The sequence below is a fragment of the Garra rufa genome, chromosome 4 (genome assembly GCF_049309525.1).
Source record: "Garra rufa chromosome 4, GarRuf1.0, whole genome shotgun sequence".
Lineage (NCBI taxonomy): Eukaryota > Metazoa > Chordata > Actinopteri > Cypriniformes > Cyprinidae > Garra > Garra rufa.
This window is the reverse complement of record NC_133364.1, coordinates 44,659,774-44,677,477: the sequence shown is the minus strand read 5'-3', so window position 1 is coordinate 44,677,477 and position 17,704 is coordinate 44,659,774. Positions and strand designations below refer to the sequence as shown.

Below are 17,704 nucleotides of genomic sequence, written 5' to 3'. Positions count from 1 at the left end.
TCATAGCCTTCACATTATTTCTGATTTGAGTGATCCATCTCTATAAAGCTAAATATGTTTAACATACGTATTCCTGCTTAATATTAGGGATGCAACAATACAGTTAGCCCACGATTCAATACGTACCTCGGTATATATCTTGCCACTTCAGTGTGATTTTTTTGGAACAAATTAACAAAATACTCCTGTAAACCTCTGCACACTAGATAAAGTGTGGTTTAGTATGTGTCTGCTTAATTTTTCTTTTGAGAGAGGTATACTTTTTTTGATTTTTACGCAAAATAGAATGGGTTTCATTCATACTGGATGCCAGAGGGCGCCCTTGTGCAAAAACAAAACAAAACACACATGCATCAAAGAAGTAGCGCTAATAACGTTCCGTTCCAGCTTCTCTAATATGGATAAAAGCATCGCTATTGCAGTAACTTATTAAAAACAAGATATAACGGTAAACGTTTTGAATGATGAAATCTAAGGACAATAAACACTCGTCTGCAATAATGGTTTATCTGTGTTCTTCAAGCCATCTCGGGTATTTTCATAAGCCATTGCTAATCGACATACATTGAATATGAGTATAGAATTGCTGAATTGTCAACCTCATTCTGTGATGAGAATCCACATCTGATCACAACATAAGGAAGTTATTTCAAACGCTCGACTGATGTTGTGAATTAAAAACAAGTTATAATGTTTTTGTAACTTGTTTTTATAACTTTTGTTGGACAACAGGTTTTGAAAGGCTTATGATTGCATGTCATTAGAATGGAAGTTGCTCTGCGTGTTGCGTTATTTTTTTCAAATATAAGAGGGGAAGCGTTTTCTCATTTCAGCACATGAAATTGTGAGCAAACATACAGCAAATTCCAAGAGGAATAAAAGGAAGGAAGATATTTAGATGCAAAACCGAAAAACCGCAATTCACAAGCGCGTATTGAACCTTGAATGTCGTACTGAACGGTTCGATATTATATTGAGTATTGTGACATCCCTACTTAATATGCAGTTATATTACGGACCGTTGGCATGAATTGTACTCATGATAGAGCGGTGGTGGAGCGCTCTTGACTATTGGAGCAAGTGAAAACCACGACGCTCCGACTTTTCAAAAATCCGCCGCTCCCTCCATTCAAAATCATACCTCTGCGCTCACATACTCTGATCGCGAACACATTTGTGTGAGGGTGCGCATACGGTCACACAAACAAAATAAAAGCAGCGCGGTTGCGTGTTTATGGGTTATTTTGCGGTCAAATAGCAAAATAAGATTTCCATTGACTCTCTTTATCAGAACTGGTCATGGCACGGCCCATTTTCGTTTGAATTTTAATTAACCAATTACTTCACGCGGGCCGGTCAAGGATATCGAGAGGGCCGTGTATGGCCCGGGGGCCGTAAAATGCCCAGGTCTGACCTAATGCATGACAAATTACAGAGACCTCACAATAGTTGGGAGTCCTTGAGACAATGGTTGCTAGGTGTTCATATTTTGTGATAAATTTGAACAGTTTTTTATGAATGTGTACCATTTCTTTATAAATATATTTTTTAATTAAAAAAAATACATTGTGAATAAATAAACTTGAGTGTGTCTGACTCTATCACTACAAAACATCAAATCTGGTTATTTCACTACATTAAGTTTTTTAACTTAACAATGGAAAAAATACAATAGAACATAGATATGGGTAAGTAAAGGGTTTGCAGTAATTGTATCGGTTTACTTGGTAAACAGTAAGCAGTATGAAACAGTCTAGTCAATTGGTGAAGGGGACCTGTATATAATATTTAATTTAGATATAAATACATATATATACAAACTTTACATAGGTCATTGTAAGTTGGTTAAGCGCGACTGGCTCGTATTATTCTACGGCGTTTTGTGCAGGTGTCAGTCCAAAATGGCGGCAGCACAGTTATGTCATGGGCGGAACTGTTGCTATGGAGCGTTCTATTGAGTTTCGCCTCTTGGTACTTCTATACTCTTTGGGCACACCTTCAAAAAAATGTGGCAATACATCACAGGCGTTAAGAGGTCTGTTAAAATAACTTTACAATCTGTTTTTGAAGAAATATATTGTATTTCGTGCTACAGCGCACATTCTGTCAGATGCAATTCATGGCGCGTCTTTCTCAATATACTGTACAACGCGGCATTCATTCACATCAGATGATAACTCAGCGGCAGAGTTCCACTCACACAGGGGCGAAACTTCCACTGGGGACACGCTTTTAAAAATCCCGTTGGTGTCCACCCAAATTGTTTTGTTAAGTAATCTCTTGTATTTTAGAATGCACGCTCTACGCCGCCAAGAGTTTCGCGCTATAGTAAAAACGAAACCAAAAGTAAAACGCGCATTCAAAAGCAACTTTAATACCCTGCGCTTAGAGAGCGACTCCCCAATGCGCCCAAATTAGGCTACATAAAATATCTAGGCTGTTATAGTATGTGGGCTATAAGTTGTGTAGTTGTGAAGATAGCTCTGTATCATGATAGAAAATTTCGGTGAAAATGTCAGTATTTTATTGAGACTTGAGATTAAATAAACTGCTCAAGTATAGAAGATCTTGTAGTATTAATTTTCACATGCAGCTACACATTGTCGGTTAAAAACATTTAGTGGCTGATAGATTTTGAAATCCACCAGCCACACTGGCCAGTGGACAAAAAAGTTAATTTCCATCCCTGTTACACTAGCATTTGAATGAATGCTGACATCTCTGTTTTTCAGATTGGTCCTGCTTCCTGATCAGATTCATCTAACATGCAGTTTTCTCGATCACTCAGTTCATTTTGATACTTCTCCACTTCTATCTGTAAAGTCTTGTTGAATAATTAATAGACATATAGAAATATCCACAATAAAGGTAAAATCTTTTAAAATCTAGTTTATTCAATAAATTGATGACTTTTAAAAAAGTACTTAAAACACAATAAGAGTAATTTTAATAGACAAAAGTGTAATAAAATTGGAACATACATTGTCAATTTTTTTACACTTCAGTTTAAATCAGTTTTTCAACATTGTTGTCATGATATTTCTCCATTCAAAAAGGGCCCTGCAGACATTTATTGCCATTTCATTGATGATCTGAATTTGTCAGTCCACGTTTATAATTTTTAATTGTACAAGAAAGTGTGCAATAACTGTTTTTTTTTTTTTTTTATGATATGCCCATGTTCACAGTTGCATATTACAATCACACAACTCACTGTCTTCAGTACAACAAACTTTAGGTATGGAGGTATGAAGCCAGATCTGCTTTGCTGTAGTAGTCGAATCTCCACTGCAGCTCAGCTTGGGCTTCAGTAGTCGGCTGAACTGGGAACTTACTGAAGTCATTTGTTTCTTCTCCTTTGAAATGAAAATATAAATGTTTTTTTTATAAATGTTTCATATCATGTTAATTGCATGTTTGAGGATTCAGATGCCCCAAATTTCTGAAAGGGGGTTGTTTTGGAAGGGGTAAAAACACTCTTAGGAAGTGAGTTTAGCATATCATTCACATGCTTTACATTATCAGTCATTTATCTTTATCTTTATCTTAGCATTTTTGGTACAAAAAAAAAAAAAAAAAAAAAAAACATTTTTGGTGGGTCACACTGTGGCCTCAGAGCTTCACCCTTGCTGACAAAGAAAGGTCTAAATAAATAAATGTCTTAGTAAATAAGTAAATAAATGTAGACATAATGCAGAAATAAATACGAAATTAAGTAAATATTAAATGAACATGGAAAGAAACAATTGTGGACATGAATATTGTCAGAAATACATAAATGAATAAATGAAAGAATGAATGAATGCATTTCGGAAAAATACAATAATTAATAAATAAATAATTAAAATTATAAATATCACCATTTGTAAATTTTTGTAAAATAATATTTTTATCATTTAATTCTTTATATAGCCTATATTTTAATGTGTATTTCACCAAGAAAAAACCTCTTAATACCATTGGCATAAGTTTTATAGTTCATATGTGTTTCCCTGTAAATATCAGTGCACTCTTTGGATTGTAACAGAAGCGCGTGAACAGGACTTTTATTTTTGATCTGGTGATGTGACGTCATAAGGCTGCGGCGCGCTCCTGCATCAGTGTTCGCTTTCAGTTGAAGGAAGGTCTGTAGTTTTAATCATTTAAAGTGTTAAAAATTCATGCGCGTTCAGTCTATTTTATATGGTTTACAGGCGATTTAAACTGTATAATTATTGCATGTAATATTGTAATATTTGATCTAATAATGAACGTTATTTTGTGAGTAAAGCGCATCCACACAGCGGCTGATTTCTCTCTGTTGTTAGTGATTCAGATCAGAAACACGAATTACAAACTCCGAGTCAATTGAGTCAGTTGATTCACAAAATGATTCACTGTTTCGAATCGCCGCTCGCTGAGAGACCTGGGGCTCAAAACAGTGGAAATACAAAGAGAACAAACTCAAACATGAGAAATTATAACTTTGACAAACAACTGCAAATGTTTGGTTGTTGTAATGAAAACTTTTTAATACAATAGCAATTTTTAAAGTGTGTAATTGATTAAATGTAATATACTAATCATTAAATGTTAATCAAAATGAAATAGTAAGGTAAAAGGTTTGAGTGTTTGTGAAATCAAATCATTTAAGTCCATTAACTATCACTCTGATTCCCTTACTAGTGCACTGACTACTGAACTAGAGCTGATTGAGACGCACACAGAGATTTATTTATTTTCTTTTTTTATATTTCTGTTAATTACTCTCATCTTAAACAGGGCAACGTTTCCAAACAAAAAAAACTCCTGGTGGAGCAACTGAGATCCACGTGACACTATTATAAAGATGGCGTTTATTAAAGAGGAGAGTGAAGACATGAAGATTGAAGAAACATTCAGAGTCAAACATGAAGATACTGAGGAACAAACAGGTTGGTTTTCATTCTCAAATCTGGACTACTCTATGAACTGTCCTGTACATCTTCTCAATTCATTTACCTTTCGCAGGTGTTTTTCTGCTCCGTTTGCCCTCCTGCAGCTTTCTTTTTTGAAAGAATTTCAGCTTAATTTTTTTCTTAAAGTTCAGCTCTGATTTAAAAACAGCATTTGTAGACTTGTGTCTCATTTAATATGTAAATGTTAAGGTGCACCGCTAGGATTGAGTAACATTTTTCATATGAAATAGTTTAATAAAAGTTTTGCATGTGGTCTAACTTGCTCTGATGTGATGATGAAATATGCAAAATAAAGTCTAGTGACAGCCGTCACATTCACTGGACCAGTGCTGCCCCCTTAATAGTTTACTGAATGTTAGTCTGCGAGAAGAGGCTTAGTCGACTAAAATTTTGTTATTTAGTCAGTCACAGTAAAAATGGTCCATGTCATTATTGAACAGATTGTTAACAGCTGGTTCTTGAGGTCGGCCTAATAATGGTATATCGGGTAGAAAATAAATACATTTGCCTATCATTCATCAATCTCACATATGAATTATCTTTTGAATATCTTGGGCCAAGTGGGGCTAAAGGAACAAAAGTGGAGTTTATCCGAGACGTCAGCACCGCTGTTTATTTCCCACATTTTCATATCAAGCTACCAACTACCATCAACATTTCAGACATTTAAAACAATTTTAATGGCAAAACTAATTTTTAGACACAAGCAAATTAACGTCTGAATTAACGTACGATTGCGACCCGATGGGAGTCTATGGTCTAGGCAGATTTGTATTACACACAATGCTAAAGACTGCTTGATGAAGAACTTAAATAATATATGATTAAAATCAAGTATTTGTTTGTTTTCAGTTTTGTGTCCTCCATGTGCTTTTGTTTATATTCTGCATCCGCATTTGTCATACATTTCATATAACTCATATAACTGTGATTTCTTGTTTGTGAGCTCCCTCTGTTGCTTTGGCTAAAAGGGTAACAGTGCAGTGGGACCAACACCTCTTACAGTTTCTTAGTGGATATAGACTGTAGTTGTATGTTAGTTTTGACACTTTACATGTTCGAATGTTTTGATGTCTGTTGTTTTTTGTCATTAAACTGCGGTTAACTTTTGTCTTTTTTCACCTTAGACCTGAGGGAACTGAAAGAGGAGAGTCAAGTACTAAATGAAATGGAAGAGAAAGATCATGATTTCATAAATGAAGAAAAATCTTTTAGTTGTTCACTGACTGAAAAGACTCCCTTAAGAAAAAGGACTCAAAAGACTGGAAGAAGTTATTTCACCTGTCAACAGTGTGGAAAGTGTTTCAGACAAACAGTAAGTATTAAAAGACACATGAGAGTTCACACAGGAGAGAAACCGAATGGCTGTCAACAGTGTGGAAAGCATTTCATTCATAGAAAAAATCTTAAAACACATGTTAGGAGTCACATTGGAGAGAATCCCTACACATGGCCTGAGTGTGGACAGAGTTTCCATCAAAAACAACTCTTTGAAGACCATAGGATAATTCACACTGAGCACCCCTACACATGCCCTCAGTGTGGAAAGAAGTTTAATTATAAAGTACGCTTTGAAGACCACTTGAGAGTTCACACTGGAGAGAAGCCTTTTACCTGCCAGCAATGTGGAAGAAGTTTTAACCAAAAAGGATCCCTTAACAGACACATGAGTGTTCACACTGGAGAGAAGCCTTTCACCTGTCAACAGTGTGGAAGAGGTTTTAACCGGAAACGAAACCTTGACAGTCACATGAGGGTTCACTCTGGAGAGAAGCCCTACTCCTGCCAACAGTGTGGAAGACGTTTTAACCGGAGAGAACACCTTGATTGCCACATGAGAGTTCACACTGGAGAGAGCCTTTTCACCTGCCAACAGTGTGGAGTAAGTTTCACTCAAAAAGAAAGCTTTAATAGACACATGAGAATTCACAATGGAGATCAGTCTTACACGTGTGATCAGTGTGGAATGAGTTTTGATCAACATGAAAACCTTGAATTTCATATGAGAACTCATAGAGAGAAACCCTACACATGCTCTGAGTGTGGAAAGAGTTTTCTTAAAAAACAGCTCTTTGAAGACCACATAAGAATTCACTCTGGAGAGCAACCCTACACATGCCCTCAGTGCGGAAAGAAGTTTAATTATAAACGACACTTTGAAGTCCACAAAAGAGTTCACACAGGAGAGAAGCCTTTCACCTGCCAGCAATGTGGAAAAAGTTTCAACCAAAAAGGGTCCCTTAACAGACACATGAGAGTTCACTCTGGAGAGAAACTATTTATATGTGGTCACTGCGGAAAGAGTTTTAGAAATAAAGCAACACTTAAATACCACATGAGGTTTCACACATGAGAGAACTGTATTTTTATGTTATCAGTGTGATGTGAGTCATGTAATAACACCAGAGAGAAGTCTTAACTGTACCATCACTGTGGAAAGACTTGCAGGAACAAGACAAACTTGAGGTTTACAGAAGCACCTCTGATAAATTTCTAAATATCTGAGCAGTGAATTTGGGCTTTGTTTAAACCTGGGTTTAAATGTGTTTTGGTTGATTGGATCACAAGTAGACTGTATCTGTATCACAGTTTCTTTTGACCACTTCTCTCCCCATTTTGTCAAGGGGAGGTTAAATGCATGGGATCTTTCAGATCTTCCGATCAAATAACATAAAAAGTAAGTCTAGAGATAACAACCAAAGAGGTAAAGGAAAGTAAGCAGTGCTGGTGATAGTGTAGGGAATCAATAAATTGAGAACAGGAGGAATTAATAACTGTATTGCAATTTACAGAGGGGTAATTGCATTAATAAATGAGTTGAAACAAGCAGACGAGATCAAGTGTAAAAAGTTCTTGAAGATGGAGAATTGGTGATAATATGTAATAGTAAAGAGCAGAGGAATAGTGATCAAATGAAAATGGTATGTGAGCAATGATTTGAAGTTGCAGTCAAATAGGAAATAAATTATGGAGGTGTGGAGTAATAACTGGGGTCCCATTAAGTGTGAACATGGGAAATGTAATAGAAGTCGAATACTTACAGATGACTAGAGAGTGTTTTGTTTTCTAACCTGAGCTCTATCTTCCTGTCAGTTTGTCTGTCATGTTGGCCCAAGCCATCTTTGTTGCTGTAGGTACATTTGATTTCATAATGGAATCTTCAATGGTAAGCAACAGGAGTCATTTTTCATCAGTACGGTTCAGTAAAGTACCACCAACACCAGAGCAACTCCATCTCAGTGACGGGAGCATTGTGATCCTGCACCAGAGCTACATGACTGAAGGACTGAATTACCTCTGCTTCTCCAATCTATATGAAGACTGCCGTGATGTATTCATTTTTCAAGAACTTTTGTAGCCGTTCAAAGAAAATAAACTGGTTTTATAAGTGAAGCTGGTGATGCTGTTTTTGAATTTGTTTATTCATTGTCTGCTGACATCTTAATAGATTTAATAGTTGATTATTTGCAGTTCATTTAAGTGTTACTCTTAACACTAAGTAGGGCAGATTATATAAACAGTAATGTTCATTTTATCAAGCCATTCAAGCGGCAGACTGGGGCTTGGTTTCAACCAGACCCCGAGACAAAGGAGGAACAGTTTTATAATTTCTAGATAAACTGAGCAACACGTCAAAACACACCACAAGTGCTCATGGTTGTTAATTGTAATGATCTTTTGGCATTACAACCTCTATTATTTTTATCTAGAGCAATCTGTATTCCAAGCTGATATACGCTGGTCTATGCTGGCTAGTGCTGGTCCAGGTTGGTTTAAGCTGGTATAGTGCTGGTCCAGACTGGTTGATGCTAGTATACTGCCCTCCAAAGGCAAAGAGCAGTAACTACGCCAACACTGAAACTGAGAAAAATGCCTTTAAAGTTTTTACACAAGCTAGTCAAACATGTTGACACTCTCGATACTCTGAATGAATTAACTGAAATGGGGAAAAATTTGAACCAGGAGACTTTGCCACAAGACAAAACAGTTGTCACAAAGTCCATTTTAAGCCTTAACTCAATTTTGACCAAATGTGTAGTTACTGTGCTTTGCCTTTGGAGGGCAGCATAGTGCTGATGCAGGTTGGTTTATACTGGTAGAGTGCTGATCTAGCTAGTGGAACAACATATTTATTCTGTTCTCAAGCAAAATGAAGCTGGAGATGCTGGTTCACAAGCATTAGCTTTGTAGGGTTGAGTGTCAGTCAACTTTTATTTTGTATAATTGATAAGCGATTATGTCTCCAACAAGACAGCATACTGATTGACAGGTTTCAATCACCTGACCCTGTTTTGTTATACTGAACCAGTGGCATTAAAGAAAAAATGCATTGCACTGCACATAGTATTACTGCAGTTTATTTACTGCTTGTCTGTAAGTTCTCTGAGTGTCTGTCTGAAACTGACATCTAGTGGACGTTTTATTATATGTGACTTTACAGACTTGCAGACAAACCTGGTTTTCACATGACACTCAAACACAAAACCAGGAACAGTGTTGCCAAATTGGGCATGTTTCCATCCAACTGGGCTTCTTTTGATCAGGCTGGGCCACAGAAAAATACATTGGGCGGGTGAACAACATTTTGCAGCATCTTGTTTTTTTATTCACCTTTTTGTTTGGTGAATGTTATTTTAATACATTTGAAAATGTGTTAAGTATTAACTAGATAAAAAAGTTTGTCGAGACGAACTTTGAAGTTGGCTTGAGAAAGTCTGACCAGATAGTTTTAAAAAGTTTTAAAAAGTTTAATTAGTTTAAAAGTATAAAAAGTTTTAAAAGTTCAAAATCAAGTTGCTAGTATGTTTTTAGTTGTTTTTAACATGATTAGCAAGTCACTAGCATGTTTTTAGCATGATCAGCAAGTTGCTAGCATGATTAGCATGTTACTACTCAGGAAAATTCCTGGAACTTTTAATTTGAAATAGTGATTAACAATTCAGAATCATTTATAAATGACACAATGTTATATTATGCTGTTTAAAATTGTTTTAATATATCATGTAGTTTTAGAAAACAATCTAATAATATGGTTAATATAATACATTTTTTAATTAAGTGTATAAAGTGTATACTTAGCACAACTATTTAAATATGCTCCGCCCCTCACTTCCATACTGTGGCACTGGTGGTTTGGCGCTTCTAGAGTGGAGCTGGTCAGCTGGAGTTACCAGGGATTCTACAATGCAGCAGGACATCTCTCTTCTCTTTGGGTGAGTACTGAAAGGATTTCTGAGAAGTGATTAAGCGTGTGGTTTAATAAGCAAATAAAATTTCGTACCTTATTAAGGAAATGCTAAGTGACGGTTGATGGAGTGATGGCCATTAAATGCACTGATGTAATATATAACGTAAAGCCTGTTGATGACATATTTATTATTATATGTGTGATGGGGTGTGCAATATGACGATTTTTGTTCGTGGACGAATAAAATGTCTCCACAATATGCTTTTGAAGAAACGTAGCATTGTGCTACAGCGCGCATTCAATCAGTTGCAGTTTTGGCGCCATCTCAATACTGTGCAAGGCCACATGCATTCACAGCAAATGTTAACTCAGGGGTAGACTTACACTCACGGGAAACTGCTCTTATTCGCAAATACAAAAGTACATTTGCTTTGAAGGTTTTCTTGTTATGCCTTTCTTTCGCGCACTGTTTTATCAGACTTTTTAGTTTTCGTGCTCTTCAGGTGCAACACCTGAAGCACGCGAAAACTAAAAAGCCTGTCAAAAAGCGCCTGGTTACTGGATTGATTACTGGTTCTCACCTGATTGCAGCAGTACTGTCTAAAATACACAAGGTTTACATATAAACACAGTTGGTTATGTATAAAGTGAGAGGATGCCTGCCTGTATATTAAATGTGCAGTTCTTAAAGGGAAAGCATACTTCTACAAACATGCTGCCGCTTTTCTTCAATGTTAACAAAACACAAAGAGAAAAATTACTCACTGCTCTTGACTGAAGAACGCTAATATAGTTGCTTTAATAAGAACCTATGTACAATTTATACAGTTAAGTTTATATATTGTTTTATTTTTATATTCATTCAGTTTCTTGAATACTACTGCTAAACACATCTACCATACCAGATTTTTATTATTATTATTATTCTGTTAACTTGTAAGGCTTTGTTTTTAAAATGGGGAAATTAGTTTGCTCAGACAACTTGCAAAATAGTAAAACCAACAATGCAAGCAATCATGATTAATTCATGATTTATACTGTAATTGCCATATATTTGCTATATTGTCCACCCACCCCTATTTGTGTATCTTCACAGTTAAATGGAGGATTTTAACTTTTCTTTCTTCTAGGGGTGTAAATCGGAGCCTTCAAGACGATTCGATACGATACTGATTTCTTAAGCCAACGATTCGATTATTTTTGATACTTCAGAATTCCCTGTGATACGATGCGATTTGATCTGATTCAATACTAGATATTTTTACATGATATCTATTAAGTTTTAAATAAATCAACAAAAATAGTAAATATTTTGCCTTTTATTGAGATTACAGAAACAGTATTCTATTCACATAATGTGAATAGAATAGAATGCCTGTGTTCTTTCTTTACACTCGCCATCAATACTGCCCTCCAAAGGCAAACCGCAGTAACTACACATTTGGTCAAAACTGGGTTGAGGCTTAAAATAGACTTTGTGACAACGATTTTGTCTTGTGGCAAAGTCTCCTGGTTAAATTTTGTACTGTTTCAGAGAAACGAGAGCTAGTGTAAAAACTTTAAAGGCATTTTTCTCAGTTTCAGTGTTGGCGTAGTTACTGCACTTTGCCTTTGGAGGGCAGAACACCATGGTGCCTTTTCAGGTGTGCGGATAGATTCTACGTTTTGCCGCAGGATTTTTTTTCACACTGACAGTCTTTCTCTATGCAAATGGCAACATCTCTTACCACTGCTCCATCTGTTTTTCTGAAGCCAAAATACTTCCACACCCATGACTTGATGTCGACTGGAGTGTGTAACATTTCACTTTCATTGCCAGCTCGCTCTGGCGGTTCCATTGCTCTTGAAGTCAGACAACAATGTGAGGTTTGTGAACATGAACAACATAGATAGACTGTGAAACGTAAGTAACGCGTGTGAAGCAGAAGACAATAATGAGGTTAGCGCCACCCGCAGCTTAGGAGTAGGTAGTACGCTTATGTCGGAGCAATAGACAGTAAAAGAAAGGTCGGAATGGATGCTAAAAATAGACAGGTGAACAAACAGGCGGCAAAATAAACACATAAATCGATACTCTTGCGGATGAAACGATGCATTAAATCGTCGGCTGCATAATCAATGCATCAATATGAAACGATTAATATTTACACCCCTATTTTCTTCTTCTATTCCCACCGCATTGCCACCTCAGATCCAAGATGAAAATCTGGCTGCATTACTGATTTTCTGTCATCATCTGTACTTCACTGTTTCACGGGTAAGTAAAACAATGTTACCTTTCTGCACTATAGGTTGGTGCAATGATATCAAAAACCTCAAAAAATTTACTCATAAACTCAAAAAAAAAAAACCTTGCAGGTATACATGGAAAATCTCAAAGCAACCAATAGTGAATTAGCTATCCGGGTTCTCACACCTAGCAGATTTGGCATGTTTCATGGGTCAAAAAGAAACAAAATGCACAGTTTGGGGCACTCTACAACATAGGCAAAATGAAATTGTCACAATTTACTTTCCCCCTTTGTCTTTCCAAACCCATAAGGCATTAGTTAATATTCAAAGTGACACAACTGAAGATATGGATGAGAGATGAAGGATGGATGAGAGATGAATGGCAAAGAAGGTAACTACTGTGAAACACAGAATTATATTTTTATTCTTATTGACAAACAGTTACCATTGTTAAAAAAAAACTATATATAAATCAAACAAGAACAAACAAATGGAACACTTTAAGAAAAGAAAACATCAAATATTACAAAGTGAAGAAAAACTTGTCAAGGCAGGTAACTATTTACATTTTACTCCTTCACTGACGGAACTTGTAAAACACGGCGGTTTATGTGTTTAAGTGCGAGCCTCATGGGGAGCCTGGATATCAGTTCATCCACATTACCAGAGTAAAGGTACTGGGGAAGAACATAGACCCCCGAGTCGCTGGTCAGGAAGTGGCACGTGTCATTGACCTCGGTGACACCGATGATTTCTGCCTCCGTTTCCTGGACCTGCCCCTCAGGCATCTGCAGGTCTTACCAAAAAAAAGCTAATAAATTCGTTTTGGAAGTGTGAAGTGTCATGCTGCATCCCAATTCACCTGCTTATGCTATGCCGTAAAAGTATATACTCATTTAGTACACATGCTTTACAGTGTATAGCCGAAGAATAGTAAATTATCAGTAAATTTTTGTTATGGAAGTGAACTCCTCCTTTTTTGTTATAATCCAGTGGGATTATTACAGTCAGGAGTCTTGCAACAGCCAGTGCTCCACACAGAGATCCAGTTTGTCTGGAATGACATGAAGAAACAGAACAAACTGAGACAGACTAAATCCAGAAGAACTGTGGCAACGTCTGCAAGATGCTCCAAGAGACCTACCTGCAAAGCTACATGAAAAATGATGTGCAAGTGTACCTAGTGCAAAAGCTGCTTTAAACGCAAAGCATGGTCACACACCAAATGTTGATCTAATTTAGTTAATAGACATTAATTGATAAAGATAATCTATTCATGACATTATTTTTTGACAGCATCCTCATTTTACAGCATTTTTACACAAGTGCCTAAAACTTTTAACAGTACTGTAGCTTTTTTTTTTAATCTCACTGGATGATTACAATTAATGGCAAAATTAATGTTTGGAAATGTAAACTTCCTACTGACACGTTACAGCAAAAGAAAGAAATAACCGACTTAAAAACATTTTCTAGCTGTTGAAAATACAAGTGTTCTAATAATTTTGGCATTACAACAAAGATTGGAACATCAGATTATAGTTTATAGTATATTGCATATATTCAGAAAAGCTGTGCTGTTAATGTGGCAGATGTATTCGTGCATTATGTACCTTCACAGTGGTGTGTGTAGAGGAGTGAAATTTTCCTTTGCCAACTTTGAGGACGCAGGGGCGAAGGTGAGTGATGAGCACCTCGTCTCCAACATATAGGGTCGTCAGTGCCACATCCCTCCACAGTGAATTGTCAAACCCCTTTTGCCCACACACCAGGTGAAGGTCCAGGAGGGGAACGTGAGTTTGTGTCATCCTTACCCCAAACTGTATATTTACTATATTAAGATGGCTGACAACAATATATATATTTTTTAGGAATAAAACTGCCTCACTTTTGAACTGTGCAGAACTGTAGCTGAATAGTTAGGCCTCCTATGCTATTTTAATGCCAGTCATTATGGTGCTACTTGGAGAGGAAATATTTTCTGAGGTGGTACTTGGTCAAATAAAAATATTGGTAGAAAATAAATAGAAAATTCACTCACTTCTTTGATTTGCCCTTGGAGGCTGAGGTAGCCTCCCCTTGAGAATAGGTCCACCTCTTCACTGGTGACACTTGGTGAAGGTGGACACAGGACAGCTCTGGAGGCATTATGTGCCTCTTCACTGAGGTCCTGGGGCACAGTTTTAAACTTGAGCGTCCCAGGGCCGACGAACAAATACATCTGTCCATACGTGTTGGACAAGGTGTAATTTTGGAGGATGTAGCTCACCCCCTCCTCACACTCAGGGGTGAGCCTTTCTTTTTTATTAAGATACACCATTGTACCATCACTTAGTGCATTAACTGTTTCGATTTTCACTTTGTCTAAATCTATTTGTTTCCCTTTAATTGTATAGGTTATTGCCCTACTGTCACACCTGGTGGCCACGCAGTTGCACCTCAAAAAAGCAGGCTGAGAAGTTGGAGTTGCCATTCTGTGGAATAGAGAAAGGTACTTGTAAGAAAAAGTGTCTGAAATAAATATATCAGATTTAAAATGCTCATGCTCTTATGCTCATCAAGGCTGCATTTATTTGATCAAACATACAGAAAAAAACATAATATTATGAAATATTATTACTAATTTAAAGTAATGATTATTCTATTTTAATATACACAATTTTTTGGACCTGTGATCATTTTTGTTTCAGGATTCTTTGATTGCAATTAAAATAAACCGTTAAAATCAGCATTTTTAAAAAATGGAAATAGATGTCAATGACTAATAGTATTATTAATTTTACACATCCTTGTAGGGCTGGGCGGTATGACCAAAATGTTATTTCACGGTAACAATATTTTTCAAGATATAGTTCCCTTCCGGGAACTCGAGCCGCGTCATGGAACGCTATGGGGAACGCCATTGGCGGGCAGCACTCTGAATCATGTCTACAACCAATGAAACAACGGGAGTGACGTCACAGGCGCGGTGACGTCAGCGACCAGGAAGTATAAAGCACGTGCGTTTGAAGCCGGTGGCAGCTTTTGTCATTCAGCGAGAGCGCTCTGTGTCTGTCTGTCTTTACATATTGCTGTTTTTTGTGCCAGTTTGCACACCTTTATTTTGAGCAATATGTCAACCAAAGGGGGAAAGAAAGTTTAAGAAACTAAGGCGGTACAGCAGCCACATAGACAGTGTGTTCCTCCCTGCCAACACTTCATTGTTGGTGGGGATACACACAGTCTATGCGTGGTCTGCTTGGGTGCGGAGCATGCACAGTCAGCCCTCGAAAAGGCTGACTGTCCACAGTGTGAGCGTCTTCCACTGCGGGTGCTCCGTTCCTGGAAGGCTCTCTTCGAGGAGGGAGCCTTCGCTAGCGGTCCTCGCGGGTCTGGCCCCGCTTCCGCCGAGGCGGAGCGGTAGCTGCACTCGTAGGGATCGCATCTACTAGAGGGAATCTCCTTCCTTACCTGGTGGATCGGAAAACCTCCTACTGGATAAGGAAGCCCGCAATGCGGTTACTTTCTTCCAGGAAGAGTTTTCAACGCTTCCCCTATCTTCCTCCGAGGAGGTTGATGTGGAGAACGTTGTCAAAAGTATTCAACCGCCCCCCCTGATTGCCTCAGTATGATGAGCTGTTGGATGTGCTGACTAATGCAGTAGCTAAATAAAATATGAGCCGCAGAAAAGCAAACTTTATGTTTTCTGCGGACTATGTCAGCACTTCCAAAACAGAGCTTTCTGTTCTTCCCCGATCTGCACACTGAACTGTCTAGATCATGGGAAAACTAGAAAGAAAAGATGATGCCGCGGGTTGAACAGACGCTAGCCACCTATCTGTCACCCAGCCTGGCATCATCCTTGAAAGCTCCGTTTTTGCTCTCCAGGCCGCCTAAATAACTAATCAGGCTTGATGGGCAAAATGTACACGTGTCGGGGTTGCTGGACGGGAGCATGAAACCCCAGCCGTGTACCAGCTCCTCACATAAGAGGCTCATAATAGGAGCATTGCAGCCCGTTTCCCTCCGGTGAGACCTAGAGGGTGGGATTAGCAACACTCCTGACCGGGGGCTTCAAAGACTAAGCCTGATCCGAGGGTCGTGCTTTGGTCTAAGAGGTCCTCGGCTAAACGGCCCTGACTCTTGTACCACAGGGCTGATGAGGGAAGCACCTCTCGGGGAGGTTTGCGGTGCACCATAGAAAAACATGGTGATCACACCTTCTCGGGCCCTCAGGAGATCTGTCAGCTAACCCAGCTAACCCTGGAAGTGGTCTGCTGCATGGTGCAACCAGCACTAGTTTGACCCAGTTCACTGCCCGAATGGTACAGTACTGGAGTCTCTGCAGTCTCACCGTCCACAGGGCTAACCCACTCCACCCTGATGGTCTGTTAGTGGGTAGAGTCCCCTTGGTCATACGTTTTCCTCCACGGTCGGGAAATCAAGGCTTCATCAGGAAGTAATGAAGCATGGAGAATTCTTATCTAGACTCAGTTGGACCTCTTGCGACTCGAGAGATATCGCAATGTTCCCTCTGGTTCTCCTTAGTGCCTCCAGTTCCACTCGGACTGGACGCCATAGTACAGACGTGGCCGAGGCTTCGTCCATGCGCATTTCCCCCGATCGCTCTGCGCCCAGGAGTTCTGGAAAGAGCACGCCGGTATCGGCATGGCTGTTACTTCTAGCCCCGTACTGGCCGGTCCGAGTATGGTTCTTGGACCTCCTCTCTCAGGTTGGGGGCGTGATCTGCCACCCCCACATGGAGAGGTGGAAGTTATGGGTATGGCCCCTGGGGGGGCGTAACTCATAGAATCTGGTCTCTCAACCGAGGTTGTTGAGACCCTTCTCTAATCCAGAGCTCCCTCTACGAGGAAACCTTATGGCCTAAGTGGAACCTGTTTGCTTCACGGTGTCGCGAACACCGTTTAGACCAAGTTACTGCCCGTTGGTTCAGTGCTAGAGTACTTGCAAACTCACCTGTCCACAAAACCAGCTCACTCCTCCCTGAAGGCGTTCGTGGCGGCTTACTGGCCTACCACGCCCCTCTCGGTGGCCTGTCAGTGGGTAAAAGCCCCTTGGTCATGTTTTCCTCTGCGGTGCACTCAGGTTGAGCCCCCGTGGGGTCCCAAGCCTCTATTTCCTCTATTCTTGGAGCACGACCAAAATTGGAAGTATAACTGCATGTGTCCAGTGTGAGCACTGGGCACATACGACCACAAAAGCATGTTGCATAAACAGAGCTATCAGTAGATGGATCATAGATGCCATTTCTACTACTTTCAAGTTCTCTGGTCTCCCAGCTCAATGGGGAGTCAAGACTCACTCCTCCTGAGGCTGTCTGCCTCTAAAAGCTCTGATGCCAGGTGTC

General features: G+C 38.8%; 1 protein-coding gene across 1 annotated transcript; it reads left to right on the top strand.

Moving 5' to 3' along the window:
* Positions 1-4,767: 4,767 nt before the first annotated feature.
* LOC141334081 (uncharacterized) lies at positions 4,768-8,258 on the top strand. Its single transcript, XM_073839232.1, has 2 exons — positions 4,768-4,913; positions 6,065-8,258. Exons 1-2 carry the CDS (start codon positions 4,829-4,831, stop codon positions 7,288-7,290), a joined length of 1,311 nt encoding a protein of 436 aa, XP_073695333.1. The 5' UTR covers positions 4,768-4,828; the 3' UTR covers positions 7,291-8,258.
* The last annotated feature ends 9,446 nt before the right edge of the window (positions 8,259-17,704 follow it).